The sequence below is a fragment of the Eupeodes corollae genome, unplaced genomic scaffold (assembly GCF_945859685.1).
Source record: "Eupeodes corollae unplaced genomic scaffold, idEupCoro1.1 scaffold_719, whole genome shotgun sequence".
In the NCBI taxonomy this organism is placed as follows: domain Eukaryota; kingdom Metazoa; phylum Arthropoda; class Insecta; order Diptera; family Syrphidae; genus Eupeodes; species Eupeodes corollae.
This window is the reverse complement of record NW_026605753.1, coordinates 14363-36774: the sequence shown is the minus strand read 5'-3', so window position 1 is coordinate 36774 and position 22412 is coordinate 14363. Positions and strand designations below refer to the sequence as shown.

At 32.8% G+C, this 22412-nt stretch overlaps 2 protein-coding genes across 2 annotated transcripts; one reads left to right on the top strand and one right to left on the bottom strand.

Moving 5' to 3' along the window:
• Window positions 1–215: 215 nt before the first annotated feature.
• On the top strand, window positions 216–2015 carry LOC129953601 (uncharacterized). Its single transcript, XM_056066843.1, has one exon. The coding sequence runs from the start codon at window positions 216–218 to the stop codon at window positions 2013–2015; it is 1800 nt and encodes a 599-aa protein (XP_055922818.1).
• Window positions 2016–11362: 9347 nt separating this feature from the next.
• Window positions 11363–11998, bottom strand: LOC129953600 (uncharacterized). The gene is made up of 2 exons (XM_056066842.1): window positions 11933–11998; window positions 11363–11860 (listed from the first exon to the last, which is right to left on the bottom strand). The coding sequence occupies exons 1-2, from the start codon at window positions 11996–11998 to the stop codon at window positions 11363–11365; spliced, it is 564 nt and encodes a 187-aa protein (XP_055922817.1).
• Window positions 11999–22412: the final 10414 nt, after the last annotated feature.

Sequence of the window (22412 nt, the reverse complement as noted above, 5' to 3'; positions counted from 1 at the left end):
ATTATTCAACAGGGCATATTTATATTTGATTTCAGTTAAAAATTTTGTAGAATTTGTTTTATTTTATTATAAATTTGTTAAAAAGAAAAAAAAGTAGCTTTGTGGGTAAAATCGCGCAGTCCACTTGTGGGTAAGAGCGCGCAGTGCGCATTCTTACCCCATATTAAACTTTTTTTTTATTCTCATTTGCAGGACGGAGAAACTTTAATTTTAAAATGGGTCGCACTTACGAAAGAAAAACAGAAAGGAAATTGGTAACTTCACAGCAGCTTAAAGAGGCTAAGAACCTAATGGCTAAGGGATTAAGCATGAGAAAAGCAGCAAAGACAGTGGGTTTACCCGAAAGTACCCTGAGAACCAGAATTTCATCAGGCAAAGCATGTTCTAATCTTGGTCGATTTAAAGTTACTTTTAGTGAAGATCAAGAGCGGGAAATTGCTCAACACTGTAAAGATTTGGACAATCTATTTTATGGCATGACTATTTCCAATTTACGTCGTTTAGTATTTTCATACGCCGAAGCTAATAAAATACAGCATAGATTCGACCAATCTTCAAAAATGGCTGGTCATGATTGGGTAGGTGGGTTCCTTAGCCGCCATCCTGAATTGGGCCTGCGTCAGTCTCAACCAACAAGTCTCGCGAGAGCCATTGGATTTAATAAAACACAGGTAAAACGTTTTTTTTCAAATTTAAAATCTCTCTATGATGAAAATAAGTTCGAGCCAAGTCAAGTTTATAATATGGATGAAACTGGCATGAGTACAGTTCCAAAAAAGACCCCTAAGGTCATTTCAGTTCGTGGAAAAAAAGTTGTCGGCAAAATCGTTTCGGCTGAGAGGGGTGTGACAGTCACTGCAGTTTGTTCTATGAGCGCCACCGGTTATTTTGTACCACCAGTTTTTATTTTCCCAAGAAAAAAGGTAAAGCCGGAGTTTTTGGATGATGGTCCAAACGGATGTAAAGGTTTTGCATCTGATTCGGGATTTATAAATTCTGATATCTTCTTAAGCTGGCTAGAACACTTTGTAAACCACGTTCGTCCAGAGAAAGAAAGGCCGGTCTTACTAATAATGGATAACCATTCTTCCCACATTAGTTTGGAGGTTTCTCTTTATAGCAGAAAACACCATATTTCTATTCTTACATTGGCTCCTCACACCAGTCATAAAATACAACCTTTAGACAGGAGTTTCTTTGGACCTCTGAAAACAAAGTACTCGATTGAATGCGACACATGGATGAACCAGCACCCTGGAAGAGGCATAAATATTGCTCAAGTTGTCAAACTTTTTAACGGAGCCTTCCAAAAGGTCGCAACGGTTGGAAATGCTTCGTCAGGATTTGCAGTATCGGGTATCTATCCGTTTAACGAACATCTTTTTGATGATGGAGATTTTGCCCCTGCTTCGGTAACGGACCGTTTCAATAAAGATGACGAAGAACATCAAATGGAACTAGAAGACGATGAAGGAGTAGCAGTTGCAATCGACAAAATTGTATCGACATCTGCAGAAAATTCAACCCCATCGCAAACAGTCTCATCCGAAATAGCTCCATCGCAAACAACTCCTTCGCCAACTGTTATTTTTACCACACCAGCTGTCACTGTTGCAACTTTAAGCCCACTGCCAAAAGCGATTCCAACTCAAAAGAAAAAAAGAAAGGGTTTGAAGTCGGAAATAATTTCTTCGAGTCCTTTCAAAAATGATTTGGAAGCTAAACAAACCGAACAGGAAAAAAGTAACAACAAGAAAAAAAACTACCCCAAGTCGGTGAAAAAGATGCCAGCCAGACCATTTTCTCCAGACCCAAACATTCCGGGTCCATCTGGACTTTGCAAGAAACCTCAATCTCAATTAAATGATTATTTTTGCGCTCTTTGTGGGGAAAAATATATTGATCCACCATCTGAAGAATGGATCCAGTGCGTGAAGTGCCAAATTTGGTGGCACGAACAATGCACAACCTATGAAAACGGAGTTTTTTACTGTGATTTCTGTGATGAAGAGTAATAGAACTTTTATCTATTCCTTATTCTATTATTAAATAGTTCATTGAATGAATGTTTGTTTTTTTATTTTGTTTTTTTTTTTTATCTTAGATATATAAATTAATTTATTTTTTTTATGTAAAAACGAAGGCTGTTAACAATGAATTTCTAAGGCTGCAATCTTTCAATTAAAAAAGAAATATTTATTATTTATTTAATTCGTTATAAGAATCAATTTTTGTTTTTTTTTTTTGTATGTAGATACAATATTTATTTATTAATTTATTTTTTTATATAAAAACGAAGGCTGTTATCAATGAATTCGCAAGGCTGTAATCCTTTAATTAAAAAAGGAAATATATTTTTGTTTGTTTTGTTTAAAAATAAAGTTTAAGATGTTGTTTTTTAACTTAGTTTGTTTTTTTTATATTTTCTTTGATTTTAGTGAAGAATTGGAAGTTTTGAGAAAAATGATGGTAAGGATTGATAACTGTTTGTTAAAGTAAGTATAACATGAAGTTTTTTGAAATTTAACTGCCGTAAACTGCTTAGATTCCCATTAAAATTATGTGCGCGCTCTTACCCAAGGCATTGCGCGATCTTACCCTGACTTCGGGGTAAGAGTGCGCACTTCGACTTCGTTTGGTTTTTTGTTTTAATCATATGAAATATTAGGACCCCACAATTTATTTTTTGCGTGTTCTTGGTCCCAAAATATAGTTTTATCAAATGTAAAAAACATTATGTTGATATCTCTTACGACATCTTCACAATTTTGTCTTAAAGTGAAAAGTGCGCGTACTTACCCCAACTGACTCTATGCCATATTTAAGAGTTAAAATACAAAATAGTTTAGAGGGTTTTCGGTGCATTTTACGTAAATTGTTTTGAAACGTAGCTTTTTTCCACAAATAATACATTTTGTTCTTGTTGGCATTTGTATAAATGAGAAGAACGCTACAAAGATGTAGATGCAAAAAGCCAGCTTGTTTTACGTATTTTTCGGCATATATTTTTGGGTGTCTATTATTACTAAATTTATCAGTCTGCTTACTCGTAGGTTGGAGCTGATGCTAAAAGACAGATTCTCAAAATTCACCTTTCAAAAATATTTTTTTCTTAAAGGAGTCAACAAAATTTACAAATTGTAGAGATTAAAATGTTTAGCTCCTGAATTAGAGAAAATAGTTGCATTTAAGAACATATTTTTTATAAAATTTAAATAAAAAAATAAATTCATAAATTATTAAGTTGAGCAGAAACTTTAATAAACCATTAAAAAATTACACGTTTTTCGAAAAAATCAAATCTATTAATTAGCCATAAGTTTAACCGAAGTGTCACTTTTGCTGTTTTTGGGACATTTATATTCTTGAAATTACTGTTCAGATCTCAGTTCTAGAGCAAAGCAATTTCATTCTAAAAAATAAATTTCTTAAGTTTTTAAAGTTTTTGTATTTAATAGAAAAAAAATTTTGAAAAAAAAACACTTTAAGAAAGCTTTAAAGTATTTTGATACTTCAAAAAAATAAGATGGAATTGAAGAGTTTCAGAAATTTAAATTCAACTTAATATCAAAGTCACGATTTCTTGTTCAAGGTTTCTTCTTAAGAACTTTTTCTCTCAGAAAAGATCTTATGAAAATAATTCAACAAAATACCAACCAAAGTTTTTCCAAATTCTTAAGTATGTCAATAACAAGGATTTTAGTTATTTTTGACGGCAAACCGCTTTTTGGTGAATATCTTAACAGTATAAACTTTACGGCTCATATAACTCCCCTCCCCCAGGATCGTTAACTGTATACATATTTATGAATTTGTGATGAGATTGAAATAGTTCAGTCCCCAGTAAAAGTATTATTTTTAGCAACAAAAGCACAAAGCCCTTGTTCTCAACGGACTGTTGCGCAACTTACTTTTATTTATTTAGAGTAAAATTCTTTATCATCCAGATTTTCGAAGACATTTGCTCGTGACTTTAAATGTTTCGAAATATTCGTCTTCCGAAAACATTATCTTAATTTAAAATAAAACAATATTGTAGCTCAAGAATTGTAAAAAGCACACAACTCAACTCCTTCTAGTCTAGGATAATGAGAGATACCATAAATGGATTTAGCAAATTTCTTGAAGATATTTTATAGCTTAGTACATTGCCAAAAATATGATTTACCTAATTTTAAACGATTTTAACGCCTAACTATCTCTACACAATTCGCTAAAGTTAAAATTACGGAATGGCTTTATTAAGTTTTAGCCATTTGCTAAATCTATTTGAGATAAATGCAAGTGTTCTTATAAGAACAGTCGATGCAATGGTCCAGTCAACAGTTGGAAATCCAAGTAACAGGTCCGTTTATGATTGTTTGCTTGTAAAGTTAATTTTCATGCACTGTCACTACGAATACATGTTCGGATGCCAAATTTTATAAATAGGGAATTAGCAATTCACTTGTTAAAAAAAGGGAAATAAAGGTTTAGTTTTGTAGTTCCTAGTAAATTTCTATAAATATTTAGCAGAATGTTAAAGCCTTAACAATGAGTTCTAAACAATTTTGCGCCATCGTCTTTATTATTATGCAGTGACTTTAACATGGACAAATTAATATTTTTCGACTATATAAGGATGCAAGAGTTTTTTCATGAATACAGAATTCAATTAAATGCAATCTTCAACGATTTTATCAGTGTTAAACAAAAATTTATTTAAACATCGTTTTTTAATATTTATTTTATTTATTATGAACAAATACATGTTTTATTGCTCCATAAGATCTTCAAAAATTCCCATCGACCTTGAAAGAATTTTATTTAATCTTTTTTTTTTGACAATAAAACAAAAATACTTAATATAAGACTACTGTTACAACAATCTACTCAAAGTCCCACAACATCACCCCTGTCTTCCCTTGAATGATGCAAGCACAAACAATAAAACATAAGACACACCGCCAATTTACACCCCTGAAAAGTAACTTAAATAACACAAAGTCTACTTACTGATGCTATAGCTTCTTCAGACTTATGCCAAGTAGAAGACTACATAAATTCCAATGTGACCTCGGCTTTATGAAAGATTAATGCAACGAGAGATTCCAGAAGTCATAAAGCAAAAACCCACCACTACCATTCTCATTCCCATATCCATTGAGATTGAGCTAGCATCATGGACACAAAGAAACCAGGAGATAGAGAGGGAATGTGAATCCAAGTTTATTGCACGACATCGGGCGAAATAATTCAGGACGCATTAGAAGAATGGCACATAAATTGCGGACGAAATCACTCCAAGGAGATCTCTCTACCAAAGACTAAAATGCTTTATTACAATTCGGTCTTGAATAATGTACTAGCTTGAGACAACTTAACCTTCTCATACTCATACCTATATAGATACTTATACTTACCTTTTTCTTCTTTGTTTTTTTTATGTATATTTTCTTAAGAACGACTTTGTCGGTTGCGGTATTGAAATAACTTTGGGGTTGGAGACGAAAGATTTCTTTATAGGCCGAATCACTTTCGAAAATTAGAACCAACAAACAAAAATGAAGCTTGTGTGCATCGCCTTCGTCAATCAAGCTACAATTTCGCGACGTTTGTCAAAGAGCTTATGCAAATTTCTGAAGGTTTTGGTTTTGATGTCAAAATTTTGTGGCTTTTACTGAAATCAGTCTAACTCTACTCGTATGTGAGTTCTTCCTTTCTATATTTGAGGGCAAAAATTGAAAATATATGTATGTACTCCCCCTTCTACATCTTCTCTTAAAAATGCGCTTTTGTTCAACCCCTGAGCATATTTACAGATTTATGGCAATCTGCCAATAATAAATTCACATATTACGCGAATTACCCTTTTTTTGAAGAAATATTGATTCAATTGTAAACTAAGTATAGAGGGACATTTTTTATTCATAAGGAAAATTCTTTTAGTCTTTTCTGTTTTTTTTTTATATTTTTGAAAAATACAAAAATATAAAAAAGGAGGAAAATTTAAGGAAGGTGTGAGGATTTACAAATGCGGTTAGTTCGGTTCGGGGGCGCTGTAGCGGTGGTTATGGTTTTGCAATACAATTTGTTGCGGTTAAGGCTGATGGATAGGGTTTGGGTGTTAATGGCAAAAAGAAAGGCATAAATCGCATTACGAAGACGAACGATGGTACATGGTACTTTAAATTAAATATTTAAAAGAATTTCATGAAGGAAAAGGGAAGGTACTTGTACTTTGAGGAAATTTATGTACAACTAATATACTTACACTACACAATCAATGTCGATGGGGATAGACGCATTAACTTGCAGGAAATTTCGAACTGACCATATGGACGAATGAAAGATGCTGATTACCGATATGAATCAGACTAACATCTATAAATGTTTGATGACTTAAGACAAAATGTTAAGGTGACTTAAGATAAAGATTACTTCTTTATTTAAAATAAATCCAGAAATAAGTTTATAACCACAATTTGGTGAGAAAAATAGAAGATTTCTTTTAACAGCGATTTACTCCACGGTCAACCAAGTTTTTGTCCTTAAGAGCATTACCGAGAACTTCCTACGAAGCAAAAAGAGACTTTACTGTTTCTTCGTGGATTTTCAAGCAGCGTTGATGCAGTGGACAGAAATGCTTTCTTATACAAACTTTATGGACTAGGGATGTCTAGGAAATAGTCCCCAGAAATATGTATGATGATACTAAAGACGCGGTTTGGAATGGAGAGGAAATCTCTGAATGGTTTTAGACTGAAACTGGTGTTCGCAGGGGTGAGCGTTAGAGCCCTGTTTTATTTGTGCTCTTTGTGGATGACCTTAATGATAATATTGGTGGAGCAGTGCCGATGACATTCTGCTGTTTTCTAATTCACCCCAATCACTGCAACGGTTAATGATAAACCAGTTGCATACGTATGGTAAACTGCGTCACATTTGACGCCGGGGCACATTTGACTTTCTGATTTTCGGTGTGAACACATTCTTTAAGAAGAAAAGTTGGGAAGCCTCAATTAATATAAAGAAACGTTATGAAATTCGGCAGTTTTGTTTCAACTCGTCTTCGAGTAACACTTGTTTGACTGATTTCGGGTTTTTGATGTAATTTTTTACTACAGGTTTGTAAGAGATTCGGGAACAAAATACAAAAGTTTTTGTTATTCTGAAATATTGTTATGATAGCATTGTTCCTAAATTATTAATATTTTAAAGCCAATTTTGTTAAATCAAAACATTAATATAAAAAAAAAAACATTATAAATGTTATGAAAAACCTTTGGGGCGCCTTTGACTTTTGCAAAGGGTGCACATTTGGCTGATAGTAGGGGTAAATATGTCATTTGTTAAATGTGCCTCAACATGATTTGTTATGCTAATATTTGTGTTTTATTTTGTTTTCATGTTTATTTTGAAGAAATGGTTAGAAACTACCATAGAAAGACAAAAAGGATTACAATCGACGAAGAAAAGGTGACAAGGGCTATTGCAGACGTACGGAAAAAACTTGAAACGCAAGCATCAGCTGCTGAAAAATATGGGATAAAATTGATAATGCGTATAAAAAAACGGGATCCCATAAAAGATTGGTCAGATTCGGGTAATGAAAGTAGCCCTGACGAAGGTTTCACTTTTCAATCAAAATATCCGGCGCGCCAAACCCTTACAAAGCTGCACGAAAAAGAACTGGTAGAATATATGAAAAAATGCTCTTTTTACAAGTACGGCTTGACAAACGATTCTAACAATATAAGCTGCCCACCAACTTGGAAAATTTCAACAAAAAAAATCATTAAAAAAGCCCGATAACTTAAATTAGACTCGTCGGATGAGAGCGATAAAAGCGTTTCCTATGCCAAATCTGATAAATTAACGGTTTCCCTTCTGACCAAGATAATTTCGAAATGGAAAGAACAGAGCTATAAGCTTAGAGATGATGAGAAATTGGAAGTCGGAGGTAGGAAATTATGTTCTTGTGAAATTCGGTGAAAATTCTAAGAAGCCCTTTTACTATGCGTGGGAAATTGCAGATGTACACATCTACTTACTCTACTTACACTGTTAACTATCTAAGAAAAGCATCATTGGTAGGTTGGCTTTTTACTTAACCAGCCGTTGAAGATATTTCTTTGACTTTAAGGAGTGAAATCAAATTCTCACTGCCACAACCCATAAATCCAGCCTCAACTTCCCGCTGTCGTCAAAAATATTTATTTGACGTTGACTTCGGCAATCTCTATATTAAATAAGATATTTATAAATGCTCCTATGAATAATTCTGAACGACCTTATATAGTTTTTCAAATGAAGTTTGATAACCTGTTATTTTTTTAAAGAAAGTGAATTTATTGATTTATGTTTTTTTATTATTAAAATAAATCGTTAAAAAATTTGTTTGACTTTTCTTTCCATTCAAACACTAGGCTGATCCTTTTTATGCATACGATCATGAGATAAAACTGCAATTGTCAAATGTTCCCCGCGTAAAGTCAAAGGTCCCCCATGCCCGGGGCATTTTTGACAAAATGAATCTTTTTTAAAACAAATTTAAAAAAAATTGATGCAGTTGTTATAACAGTAAAATGTATCTGTGAGTCCTTCTCAAACAAGAACATAGCACTAGTAGCAAGATTCGTGTGTTTGAAGCAGTGTCTAGCTCTATAATGCTTTACGCAGCACAAGTTTGGGGTACAAACAGTACGAAAGTGTGGAAAAACTGCAAAGATTCTTTATTAAAAGAATATTTCATCTCCACTACAACACACCAAATTACATGGTTTTGCTGGCAACTGGACTATCGCCGCTTTTTACCCAAACCTTAAAACAGAAAATAGACTACATCATCAAAGCTCTGCAAATGTACAATGAAAGATTATAAAAGATAGCAGCTCTCTATGTAATCAATCAAAGAAGTAGTTGGTACTGGATTTGATTTCGGTAACGTTGATGATTGCAGGGTTAAACTGTATAAATTAATTGCAATTAATTGCAAATTCAACTCATAGATTAATTTACAAACATGTCTGTCACAACTTTCGAGATGAGAACAGTATATGGAGGTTATTTCTATGATGCTGAGACTTCAAGGAAAGCTCCTGCATCTCAACTATATTCCGCATAGAGAGGATCGACCCGGACAATGCAGTTTATGTAACCGAAGTAGTGCTAGTAGAAAGTAGGAGAGCCTTCCTCGGATCTAATTACCATACGAAAGAGGAAATGGTAAGGCTCTTAAATGCGAGGACGGTGGAAAAACTCTTTATTTAAATTGTAGACATATACACAGATACATAGGCTTTTTATGTTTTTTCTTTTTGTTTAACAATGCTTGATTTTTAATGCTTGATTTAAAAGCTTAAATTTACATTAACTTTATCTTGTCAACCTGAAGACGGCGCGGCGCGGCGTTGCCATGCATATTGTGATTTTGAAAATTTATAAATATGTTGAGAAATAATAAAAATGAAATCAAATCTAATCTAGTTCAAATTACTGCTGGCTAGCTTTTAGAGGCTGGTTATTCTGTAATTCCAATTTGCCAAGATTAAGGGTCAATTCGCAGCTCCGAGCTGGGTGATCTTCGAATTCAGTTAAAAAAAAGAGTCAGTTAATTTTTGTTTATAAGAAGCTCATATTCAAAGGGGTTTATGCTGCCCTAAGTATGAGCATTAGAAATGAGAGAGGGTTTAAAAGGAGATGTCGGTGCAATGACTGGGAAAGACTGAGTGTGATAAGGCATTCAACATTCGCGTAGTACGTCTTAATAAGAGATCTCTGTACTTGTAGGTATAAGAACGAAGTTGAGCTCGAGGGTATACAAATGAGCATTCCTCGAAGAGTGAGTATATTACGGTTAAATTGGTTGGGGGAGGAATGCAACTGTATATTTATCTATAAATAAAATTAATTGGGTGGTGCAACAGTCCGTTGAGAACCAGGGCCTAGTGACTTACAACTCTCAACCATTCCTTTGTGCGAGTACTGTTGTCACGGATGGAGGGTACCTACAGTTTTAAGCCGAATCCGAACGGCCAGTTGGAGGAAGCGCTTTTCATGACAAGAATTACTCTTGGAGAATTTGTCAATTTCTCGCAAGAGGTATAACCTGTGAAAAAACTCTAGATGACATAGGCAGGACTCGAACCAAAGACCTCTGGCATGACAGTCCACCGCACTAACCATTATGCCAACGGTTACTACCTATATATCTAGAGCATTAAAAACTTTGCTACGGTGTCCAAGCGACGTTAAAAATTCAACGATGATATGACCATAATCAATTTTAATGCGTTACATTGAACTGCCCAAGAAACTTAAGTAAGTTGCAGGAGCAACTTACTTAAGTTTCTTGCAGTTAATTGCCCAGAGATGGCAATTACTCAAGATTTGGATGTGTTAAGGTCTTATATAACATCGGGATTTGGGGGGGCTAACTTCTGGCATCGCCTTATGTGATTGGAGATACACATAGTGACAAATTCTAGGTTTAAATTCTCTTGATCCCTTCCATTCCTGACAACAGTACCTACTAGCACACAGGAATGGTTGCGAGTTGTAAGTCACTAGGCCCTGGTTCACAACGGACTGTTGCGCCACCCAATTTATTTATTATGATGCAAGTGCTACTTATGGATAGTAGTAGTAAATTATGTTTTAACATCAGTAGGCACCATTGAGTTTTCGACGCATTAAATCTACTCGATTTTTGATTACCCAGATTTTGATTCTCAGAACTAATTGAGCTTATCATACATTCCTGTTGATCCCAGTCTCATTTTGTTCATTTGAAGATTTATCCCGGACCTGATTTAAAACTGAAAAACTTGTTTATAAATTTTAAAACTTTGAACGTATAGATAAACAAACTAAAACAGCGATATAGATGAGTTAAACTTTCAAATTCCTTAACTATTCAGTTTTGAATTTTCTTAGAAGTTTTGTAAATAAATAGAATCAAGCTGATTCACTATAAAATTGCAAACAAAACTTGACCTATTTTTGGACTGTTTTTATTGTTGTCGCCAAGAACAGTTACCATAATGTCAATGCCCTACTCAGTCTATTTTAGAAAATACAAAACATCTTCATTTATTAACCATTTCTTATTATTTTGTGACTGAACCGATTTAAAACAAATAAAAATTAAAAACAGCCCAAAAACAAGTTTGATCCTACTAATGGAGATCTTCATCCGATCAATATTTACTCAAGTATAACTTTCTACGGTGAACTGGAAAGCTGTTCTCTTTATGCTTGGCTTCGCTAACATAACTGCACCACTAAAAATTTATTTTGTATTAATGGTATCTTTAAATAAACACTACATTTTTTATTTATCATAAATGAAAACATATTCACAAATCGATTTAAAATACTATCATGAAACTTGCCCTCGTTTATTTTTCGATTCGATTAAAAACTCCATCTTGTAATCCACAAACGACTTATACTTCGAACTATACAAAATTCCAGAAGCTGCAAATGCACCTTCCGGAAAATATGGCGGGAATTGTTCTGGATCCATTTTCATCCTTTGTACATAGTAAACTGTGTCCTTCTTAAATGGACACTCCTCCGGATAATTACTATATTTCCTCATTATATTTCGAGCAATAAGTAAAATTGGCACATTGAACTTTGCTGCAACAAATTCACAAACATCGATGTTTTTGAACTTAAAGAAATTCTCCCACCGACCTTTCTTGATTTTATATTTTACTTCCAAATCATACCGCAACTCGTAAATGTCTTCAGACATAATTACAAAAATATTAAAGCCAGCAACTCGATTTGATTTCGTCTCGGTGCAGTTGATGTTTATAACATCGGCTCTGGCAATACATTCTATTTTAGTTATTTTCATCACAAAGTTACGCTTAAAATAGATTTGAGATTTTTTTAAAAATTTTTTCAAATAATAAAATAATAAACAATTGAATTAAATTACTTTTGGAAAGCACTCAAGCACCAACGAAAGAAGAATAACAATAAGTATAATATTTGGAAGTTCCATTTCCATAGACACGGTGTGGTCACTTTTAGTGTAGCTTAATACAGAATAATTTTGTTATCAACTTTGCCACTCATTAAGCTTACCAGGCTTGATTTCTATTAACTTTGATTGCCTCTCACGAGTATGTAAATAGATCTAAACGAGGTGATACGAAATCTAAAATTGCACTTATTTTAAATTATATTTGAAATTACTCAATTTTTGAATGATTAGTATTCCTGGAAGCGAAACGGTCTATACAATTACAAAGTTAAAAAGTTAATAGTTTGAGAGTTAATAGGTATTTATCGAAGTAAAAAAATACCACCCTTTAATTTACCAATATTTATTGAATATTAGTAAACGTTGGAGAAATGCGTGGGGAAATAAAAGATCCTGTATTTTTAAAACTAGACAATTTTTCAATTAATAATCTTTGGAAGTACATACATTCAGGTTTAAATACTACTTATGGAAGTTCAAGCAGGAAATAAATGTAATAAATTAATAAATGAACACAAATATTTTTTCCCACAACATCTTCTGCTTAAGAGAAAATTACGGTAAAGGATGGTTCAAAAAGAAGTAGAAAGGATATTAAAAACTCATAACTCAATTTCGTGGAAAAGAAAAAGAAGCAACATTTTTTTGATGCATTATTTTATTTGAAAAGCTTGTGATTCTAAAAAATAACGTTAATCCTGACGACGCCGACGACGCGACGGCCTGATTTTCTATGCATTGTAGAAAACATGACTCAATATTTTCGTAGACTGTCCATAACATAACCTTGAATTTTTGGCAGATTATTATTATATGTTCTGTTTCATACACTTGCACTTCAAAAAGACACATGGAAGAAAGGCGAGCAAAACGGCCATACGGTTTTTACTCTAAGCGAAGTTAAATAGTTGCCAAACCTTCAAAAACACCATCTTGCTGGAACCGGACACATACATCTTAGATCACTTCTTTGACCAAATCTGGGCACAAAAACTACAGCTAAATGGAGTGTTTTACATTAATCGTTCCATCGAAAAATATAAGGACCGAAAAAGCCACCGCGCGCCGCCGGCCGTTACTCCAAATCTTCTGCGAATGAAGAGACTTCTCTTAAATTCTGTAGGGGTTCTCCTCACACCAGTTACCAAGGTTTGTATTATTAACCTCGCCTTTAAATAGGCCTCATCTATAATATTATTTGGAGTCTGAATAAAAGAGTTTTAGAGAGATGTCTATATGTCCGTACTCCGTACGTTCGTACATTCGGGAAGCTCTTTTCGCCGTCCCAAGAATCAAAAGAGTTATCGACTTTAAAACAAGTTTTTGCATGCTTTTCAATTTTGTATAGCTTTCTACATTAACCTTTCAAATTTCAAAAACTAAATTCAAAAGCTTTCTTTTATTGGATTTTTTTAAAAACTTATATAAGATGAAATCCTAATTTTGTAGCTACATAAGTCTTTTTGATATTCAATATTTCACTGAAAAAAGACGAAAGGCCATAAGCAAACAGTCGAAATTTAAAGTGGAATTCTCAATTTATTATTTCATTTTCATTAAGTTTTCTATTTTTGAATGCAAACCATTGAACAATTACAAGACCGATTAAATGTTTAAATAACTCGCCGTGCGATACTAGCGACTTATTAGCAATAAGTGTCGCCATCTAGAGCAGGATCTACCCAGTGTCCCTTCTATTTGTAATTATTCAATGATGCAAATATTATTTTTGTAGCTTCAGTGGTTATAGTTTCCTAAATAAACTGTTGGTATTGAAAATGCATTTCCGAGGAAATGTTTTGCCCTAATCTAAAAAAAAATAGTGATATTATTTTGTTCTTATTAATGTTATTGCTTTAATTTTGACTTAAATTGACTGTTAATCATTTTTGTAATATCAAGTTTTTTGTAACATTAGTCCAATTTTATAATATACTTATCAGCTCATTTGGATCTATTGTAGACGCGTGAGCAGTCAATGATGCAATCAATTCAAGCATTGTTAGGCCAAATGAGTGTTTAAGTTGATTCTAAAACTAGTCTGTACATTAAAAGTGAATACCTACCTAACTTATCAAAATGAAGTTTCGGAATAATACTCTCATTATAATTCTATTTTCGTTAGAATGTTTTGCAAAAGTAATTGAATAAAATTATTTCTTTTTATAATGAAGCCTAGTACTCACCTCTTGTGAAATGTTAATTTTTAGTTAGAACAATATTTGAAGAATAAATGAGATTACAAGAAAGTTGAGGTTTTAATCCAAAATTATTTGTTTCCTGTACCTTAAAAATATTACCTTTTTCCTTAATTCAAAAAAATTTTCTAAAGTAATTCGATTTCGCTTCAATATTCGGTATTAACTTCTCGTTGCCATTTTTATTGGTGTAAATAAAAATTATATTATGAAAAATAAAAATTACATTTTCACTAGAACTGAGTACTGAGCTTAACTTAAAAATTATAAATCTATTTTAAGCGTAACTTTGTGATAAAAATAAGTAAAATAGAGTGTGTTTCAAAAGCGGATGTCCTTAACATCACTTGCACCGAAACCAAATCAAATCGTGTTGCTGGCTTTAATTTTTTCTTTACTGTGCGTGAGGACATTTACGAAATGCGTTATGATATGGAAATGAAGTACAAAAACAAAAAGGGTCAGTGGGAGAATTTTTTCAAATTCAAAAACATCGATGCCTGTGAATTTGTTGCAGCAAAATTCAATGTGCCAATATTACTTATTGCTCGAAATATAATGAGGAAATATAGTAATTATCCAGAAGAGTGTCCATTTAAGAAGGACACAGTTTACTATGTACAAAGGATGAAAATGGATCCAGAACTATTCCCGCCCTATTTTCCAGAAGCTGCATTTGAAGTATCGGGCCTGTTGTACAGTTCCAAGTATATGCCATTTTGTGAATTTAAATTTGAATTTTTAATTGAATCGAAGCATAATCGAGGAAAGATATCATAATCAATTAAAAAACATTTTTGTTACTGGTAAAAAATATTTGTTTGTATTTAACTTTCGTTACATAGAAAGTGTGATTTGTAAATTAAAAGACACAATAAATAAAGATTACATTTGTTTGACACCAAGTGCTCGTTTAAACTAGAAATGTTTTCAACTTGAAGCTTTTCAACTACTCCTGGGTTTTAAGGCAAAGTTTATTTGGGGATCTAAAAGTTGTGAAACCTAATGGCCCATGTGAGAAGAAAATACAGCTTGTTTTAGTTTTTGGAATTTCAAAATTGCACATTTCTGGTATTACCATGGTTGACAAATTAAGTGCTTTTGTCTGCTTTTAGAACCTACTCGTTTTAAAAGATTTATTAGTTCCAATTCTAATTTTACCTTGTCATTTTTCACATCACACAGAACGAATAAAGCCATCCTATTGACTATTTTGGCAGTCAAATTGGTTATTAAATAATCAATTTTTAGCCAAGTCAATAGTATAAGTTTCGGTTGTCAATTTTGGGATCTGAAATTTTACAACTTAGACAACTGCGGTAGCCAATATGGCAACTTTGGTTGAAAAAATTGACTAGCACGGTAGTCAAAACGACCATTGCGGTAATCAATTTGAGAACTGTAGTAAATATGACAAAACAACTCGAAATTGTTCTATTAAATATCCAGTAGTCAATTTTCTAAAATAAGTTTGTTATATTGATCATTTTGGTAGTCGATTTGGCCAAATTCCAAGTTGACGATTGTCAATATAACAACTTTTTTATTTTGTGTGCAGGTTGTTGAAATAGACCTCCTTAAAAATGGTTTTAAATTCTAAATACAACGTAGTTTTTTTTTGTTCAAAAAAGAATTTCTTAGATTAACTTTAAATCATTTTTCTAACTCACTTAGGTTAGTGGCTGCCCATGATGGAATCGGACAGACTTAGGCCAGTTTAATAGCCCATTGTGATACCACATAAATCTAGAGGCTTCCTTCTAAGCTCAATAGAACCAGTTTAAGTCCCTTACTGAGGCTATTTATGCTAATATGATTTAGATCGTTTAGATCGTTAAAGAAGATTTCTCCTAGGTAATTCTTGCGTTTTTGAGCTAGGGCATATACAGAGATGATGAAGAACTGTTTCCTCCTCTTTCTCGTCCATACAATTTCTGCAAAAGTGATTTGAGAATACGCCTAGTCTCGTGGCGTGCTTTTCTATTAGAAAGTGTCGGGTTAAGGGACATGTTATCGAGCTTATATGCAATCTGCTAAAAGATAGCAAGCTCCTTGATCGCTTTAAAGCTAGTCTCGGTCAGATGTTTTTTGTGACCTGATACGTGGTGATGTTATTCCACCTGGTGTTTGCCTTCTTCATAGTGAGTGTCTTGCATTAGCAGAAGTTAACTTGTAGCAATTGGTATGCCAGAATTTGCCAAACGTTGTAGGATGGGCTGCACTGTACCGTTCTTGGCGAGTTCATCAGCTTTACAGTAACCTGGAATGTCTCTATGGCCCAGGCCCAGCACCCAGGAAAGGTGAATATTAAAATGTTGTGCAATCTCCATTAGAGATGATCGGCAGTTATGGACTGTTATAGAGTTTATAGGGACAGAGTCCAGAGATTTGATAGCGGCCTGAATATCTGAGAAAATACGGATATCAGATGTTGATATCACGTTTTCTTTAAGCGAGGACAAGACTTCTTTTATCGCCAAAAGTTCCCGGAACACGCTACAATGATTGGGAAGGCGGGATGAGAGACTTAATTTCAGTTGTTCAGAGTACACACCTCCACCAACCCCTTGTTTTTTTTTAACCATCTGTATAAAAATCGATTGAATCATCTTCCACGAATGCCTTATCCTCCCAGAGTCTCTCAATTAGTTTTCATTAATTCTCATTGGTTGTGATACGACTTAGATCTTTCCTGATTCTTCTAATATTTAAGTCGAAAACCATTTCTTTTAGGTTTCTTTGTTTTTTTTTCAGGATCTCGTGCTTTTTTTAAGAAGCAGTCAGTTGAATTCTTCGTAAAGATAAAGTTTAATTTACAAACAATATTTTGGATATGAAGAAATAGTTTGATTTGAACATCAATTTTTGTTAATGAGATTTTAAGTCGAAAACCAATTATTACCAATTTTAGTAACATTTCTTGAAAGTTTTTTTTTAACGAGATGTCCAAAATCGAATATCAATTAAATGAAATTAGTTCGAAGAAAAAATTCTTAATTTTTGAAAAGATATTTAATTAGAAAATTAATGTGTGTGTATTTTTAGTAATATTTTTTTGTAGATTTTTATTTTTTTCAAAAAACTGTCCCTTCGATGTTTATCAAAATTTGACCAGTTGTCGAAAACATTGTTCTTCGTTGCATACAATTATTTTGTTCGTAAAATATTCGAGTTAACTATTATTTGACGTTAATTGATTTTTTTCCAAATTATATATACCTACATTCATTTTATTTAAGTCGCAAACGTTATTGGTGACATATTTTGGGTTACCCAATTTTTTTTTACAAATTGCTATATGGTAAGAAAACCACTTCAATTTTTTTAGAGCCCTGTCTGCATCTTTCTGCGTTGTTATCTGTATAACAAAATTTACTTAAGTGCGATTTTGTCCAACGAAATATTTTTTAAAATTCCATCCACAGGTTAAAGCAAAAGGGTAGTGTATTTTTTAAAGGCAAAGTCGGACGGTTTAAAAAAAAAAAAAATTGTTTTTAAATTATAGACAATAATCTTTAAATTTCATTAAACTCTTAAAAGTTATATTAAAAAAAGCAACCAACTTTACTAAAGGAACTAAATTTAGTTGAAAGATTACAGTAAAGCCCACGTATGTGAAAAACTAGCTTATTTAAAATTTGTTTAATTTAACAACTATTTTATCCTAAAATGCCATTTGATTCGAAAATACACATAATTAGAGTGTGATGCTTTTATGTACTAGGCTGAGGTGGACTCAAAGGTGTACAGGGTTCTTCCGCTGAAAAGCTTAGAGTTTTAAGATCCAGCTTTTAATCGAAAGGGGTAACGTTCACTACGTACACTTGAAAGAAGTGGACAGCGGAATAAACATGGCTTATATCCCTTGGCAGCAAGCCACAAGATAGCCGATTCATTTGAGTGGGGGAGGTTGATTTCAGAGAGCATTCAATTCTTATTCTAATGCGTTAATGGTTATATTTTTAACTATTTATTTTGTATATATGGAAGAAAATGTGTGCTCCACTACTTTAAACCCTGTTGTTAAAAGTGCTACTTTTAACTCAGGACTGAACCAAGAACATTTTAATCTATCAGCATAAATTCATCAACTTTTAACCAATGGTTGATGCAAATGGGTTCATATGAGCCATTAAGCTTATTTAGTTAATTTTTAAGAGTTTTATAATTCATCTTAGATTTTTCAGTAATGTAACAATGTTCACCAAAAAACGATTTGATGTCAAAAAATAACTACACGTAAAATCTTTGTTTTACACAATTTACTAATGTCTTAAATTATTTTCATAAGATTTCAACGTTCAGGTTCTTACGAAAAAAAAACTTGAAGAGTTCATCAACTTGATATTAAATTGCCTTTAAATCCGTGAAGCTCTTCAATTCCATCTTAATTTTTTTTGACGCCCATAAATATTATAAGGCTTTCTTAAAGTGTTTTTTTCTTTCAAAATTAATTTTCTATTACCTTTATAAAAAAAAACTTTTAAGATCTTAAAAATTAAAGAAATATTCATCTTGAAGTAAATTTGCTTTTGATGGTCTAGAACTGAGATATTAAACAAATGTTCAAGAATCTCTTGAGAAATAAAGTAAAACGATATTTGTAAGTGCTAAAGTTTCTTCCCAACTTATTTGTCTACCTTAACTTGCCATAGGAAGTTATTGTAATGGGTCCGGTTTATCAAATTGAAAATTTCGACATTTCTTGACGTTTCAAGGTCCGTGTGTATGTACATACGTTCGCGACTTTTTTTTCATTGTCCATAGATCAAGAACCAGTAGAGATATCGACTTCAAATAAATTTTGTTATACAGATAATAATGCAGAAAAATGCAGAAACGGCTGTCAAGAAAATTGCGTGGGTGGTTTTTTTACCATAGCAGTTTCAAAAAAAAGATAAACATTTTGGTTAACCCTACAGTCTCACGAATACAAATAAAAATGATTTTGTCTCTAACACAATTTTGTACAACAAAAAAAAAAAACATTTTTAACATCTGGTAAAATTTTGAGAAAAATCGAATAGACAGTTTTTTTTTATAAAAAATAATAACCTAAAAATAACATTACTCAAAGTTGGTAAAAATTGAATTTCGACTCAAATATATTTTCAAAAATTTGAGATTGTGGCTTCCAACTTATTTTATCTTATAAGAAATTTTGTTTTCAACATTCGGTAAAAGTTTGAAAAAAATCAAATAGACAATTTTCTTACAAAAAATAAAAACCCAAACAAAAATTAATAAGAGTGAACTTTGAGATTTTGGCTTAAATTTAATTTTATCTTATAAAAAATATTATTGTTGACATTCGATAAAATTTTGTGAAAATCAAATTGACGGTTTAAAAATAAAAAGAAATACAAAAAAAAAAAAACAATACTAAAACTTGCTAAAAATGTATACTTTCGACTCAAATAGCTTTTCAAAAATTAAAAATATTGCTTTCAAACTTATTTTATCTCAATGAAAATATTGTTTTCGACTTTCAGTAAACATTTTTATAGAAACCCAACAGACCGTTTTTTTTTCATAAGAAAAATTAAATATATAAAAAATAGTACACAAATTTGGTAAAAATTGATATTCGATTCTCGATATCTCGTGAATAATTACTTCAAATTCATTTTATTCATCCAATTTGTATTTGTTTGTATAAGAAATAAAAACTTTTAAAAAATGCTACTAAAATTTGTAAAAACTGGTTAACGAATAAAAAATCTCGTTAACAAAAATTCTCGTTTTGAAATCAAATTATTTTATCATAATGCAAAATATTGTTATTAATATTTAAATTTTTTAGAATAATTCAATTAAGAACTTTTTTAACATAACACGAAAACCTACAAACCTTTTAAGCATGACAAATCGACAGAAAGGATGGGAAGCTATCAGTGTGATTCGCATTCCAGCCCTTTTTTGTTTATTTTTAGAAATATTATGAACTTAGATGGAGCAAATACATATATCCTTAAATTGAAGAACAAAACATTTTGCTCTCCACAATTTTAAAGTTTTGGTGAATCCTTTAGAATCAATTTTTTTTAAATGTTTACGCCAACAGGTGGTTTTTAGAATTTGTCTTCTAGCATCAACTCCAATCTACCATTAAGCAGTCTATGATCACGATAGTAATAATATATTCCCGAAAATTGAGTCCGAAAAAAATTCGTCAATAAACAGCCAGGAAATTCTTCATATAAGAGATAACATTCTTCAAGCAAACTTTCTCAATTCTTTGGGTTTTTGCATCTATTTTTGTAGCGTTCTTCGCATTTCGCCAAACCCTCTAAACTATTGTGTTTAGCTCTGAAAGTTGTCATATTTAGAAAAATGTTTTTGAATTTCTTAATGCTTGCATGTTGTCATAATTAAATGGTTATCTTGAAAAACTACGGTGTACTAAATAATCTTATAACTAAAGTTGTCACTTTAGCTCTTGAAATATGTAAATGTAAGGCTAAGATGTATATTGTGTTATTTAAATTTTTGAACATTTTTAAGCGGTGTTCAAAAACTCGTCGTTATGTTAAATTTGTGCCCGTGTCCTAACAACAACTAGAGAAAAATCAAGTGACCTAAACCTCTTCCATTGTATAGTTAGAAGAAGTGGAATAAACAGGGTTAAAGGGTTTGGGAAACAGTCCTGTACTCGAGGTGTGCTTAGGAATTCATTCCTTTAATGTATTCCAGATTGTTCCTGAACCTATCTTCAATCAAAAGACGAATTTGTGTTAAAATTCCATCTCACTTTATCAAATTTACTGTGAGTTCAAAACAGGTGAACGTGTGTACACTGGTCGTGCCCACTGCATTTTTTTTTTTTTTTTTTTTTTTATAATAAGCGCACACTCAAGGGGATATATTACCCTTATTATGTAGACACAGTGTGAGCACTAGGAAAGGGAGAGAGGGGTTGAAAGGAGATGTCGGTGTACATTGGTTTTGAATTCCTGAATATTGCAATAGCTGGGAAAGACAGAGTGTGGTAAGGCATTCCACATTCGCATAGTACGGCTAAAGAACGAATCTCTATACTTGACAGTACGACCGAAGATGGGCTCGAGGGTATATTGATGAGCATTCCTAGAAGCGCGAGTATTATGGTTGAACTGTTTAAGGGGAGGAATGCAGCTGGCTATTTCTCTAGAGCATAAACCATTAAAATAACGGTAAAACAGGGTGAGACAAGAAACATTTCGACGATGTTCAAGTGACGTAAATGATGTTATGATGGTAATATCACCAATCAATCTAAATGCTCTACGTTCAATATTATCCAAGAGGCTTAAGTAAGTTGCAGGAGCACCAGCCCAGATATGGGAGTTATACTCAAGCTTTGGACGTATATAAGACTTGTAAATAACAGCCAGATCAGAGGGGGAGAAAAACTTCTTGCATCGCCTTAGAAAACCCAAACATCTTGCGGCATTTTTGGCGACATCGCGTATGTGATCGTTCCACAAAAGGTGGTTGGTGATACACATACCAAGAATATCCAGATGTTCAGTTTCCTCGATGCAAGTGCCATTTATGGATAATGGCAGCCGGGGTATATTTCGCTTTAACGATACAAGACAGCATTGCGTTTTCGAAGCATTAAATTCCACGCGGTTTCTTATTCCATATTGTACAATGCTGTTTAGGTCGGAATTTAATGAGCTTATCATATTTTGTCGTTGCAGTTCCACATCCGAAGAAGAGGGGTGTGAATCTGAAAACGAATATGAAAAGCTAAGAGTACTATCGTCAGCGAAACAATGTATTGGATTAGATGCAGACAGGAAATCATTAATAAAAATGAGAAAGAGTGTTGGAGATAGAACAGAGCCCTGGGGCACACCAGCATTTATTTTGTGGTTTTCAGACTTGAATCCATCCAATACAACTTGTATTGAACGATTCGAAAGGTAATTACTAATCCAATGAAGGAGGGATTCATCCAAACCGAAAGCACGCATTTTCGATAAGAAAGCCTGATGCCAAACCCTATCAAATGCTTTTGAAATATCAAGTGCAATAATCTTACTTTCTCCAAAGCTATGTAAAGATTTGTTCCACTGTTCGGTGAGATGAACCATGAGATCACCAGTGGACCTATTGCTACGAAAGCCATACTGTCGGTCATTAAGAAGCTTCCGTTCTTCAAGATATTTCTTGAGCTGATAATTAATCAGCGTTTCCATGACCTTGGAAAGAAGGGACGTAAGTGCAATCGGTCGATAATTAGACGG

Excerpts from the sequence above, each read along its gene's own strand:
- LOC129953601 (XM_056066843.1), top strand. The coding sequence starts at position 216 with ATGGGTCGCACTTACGAAAGAAAAACAGAAAGGAAATTGGTAACTTCA.
- LOC129953600 (XM_056066842.1), bottom strand. The coding sequence starts at position 11,998 with ATGGAACTTCCAAATATTATACTTATTGTTATTCTTCTTTCGTTGGTG. Across the intron at positions 11,861-11,932 it reads TGCTTGAGTGCTTTCCAAAA|CGTAACTTTGTGATGAAAAT; the intron begins GTAATTTAATTC and ends ATCTATTTTAAG.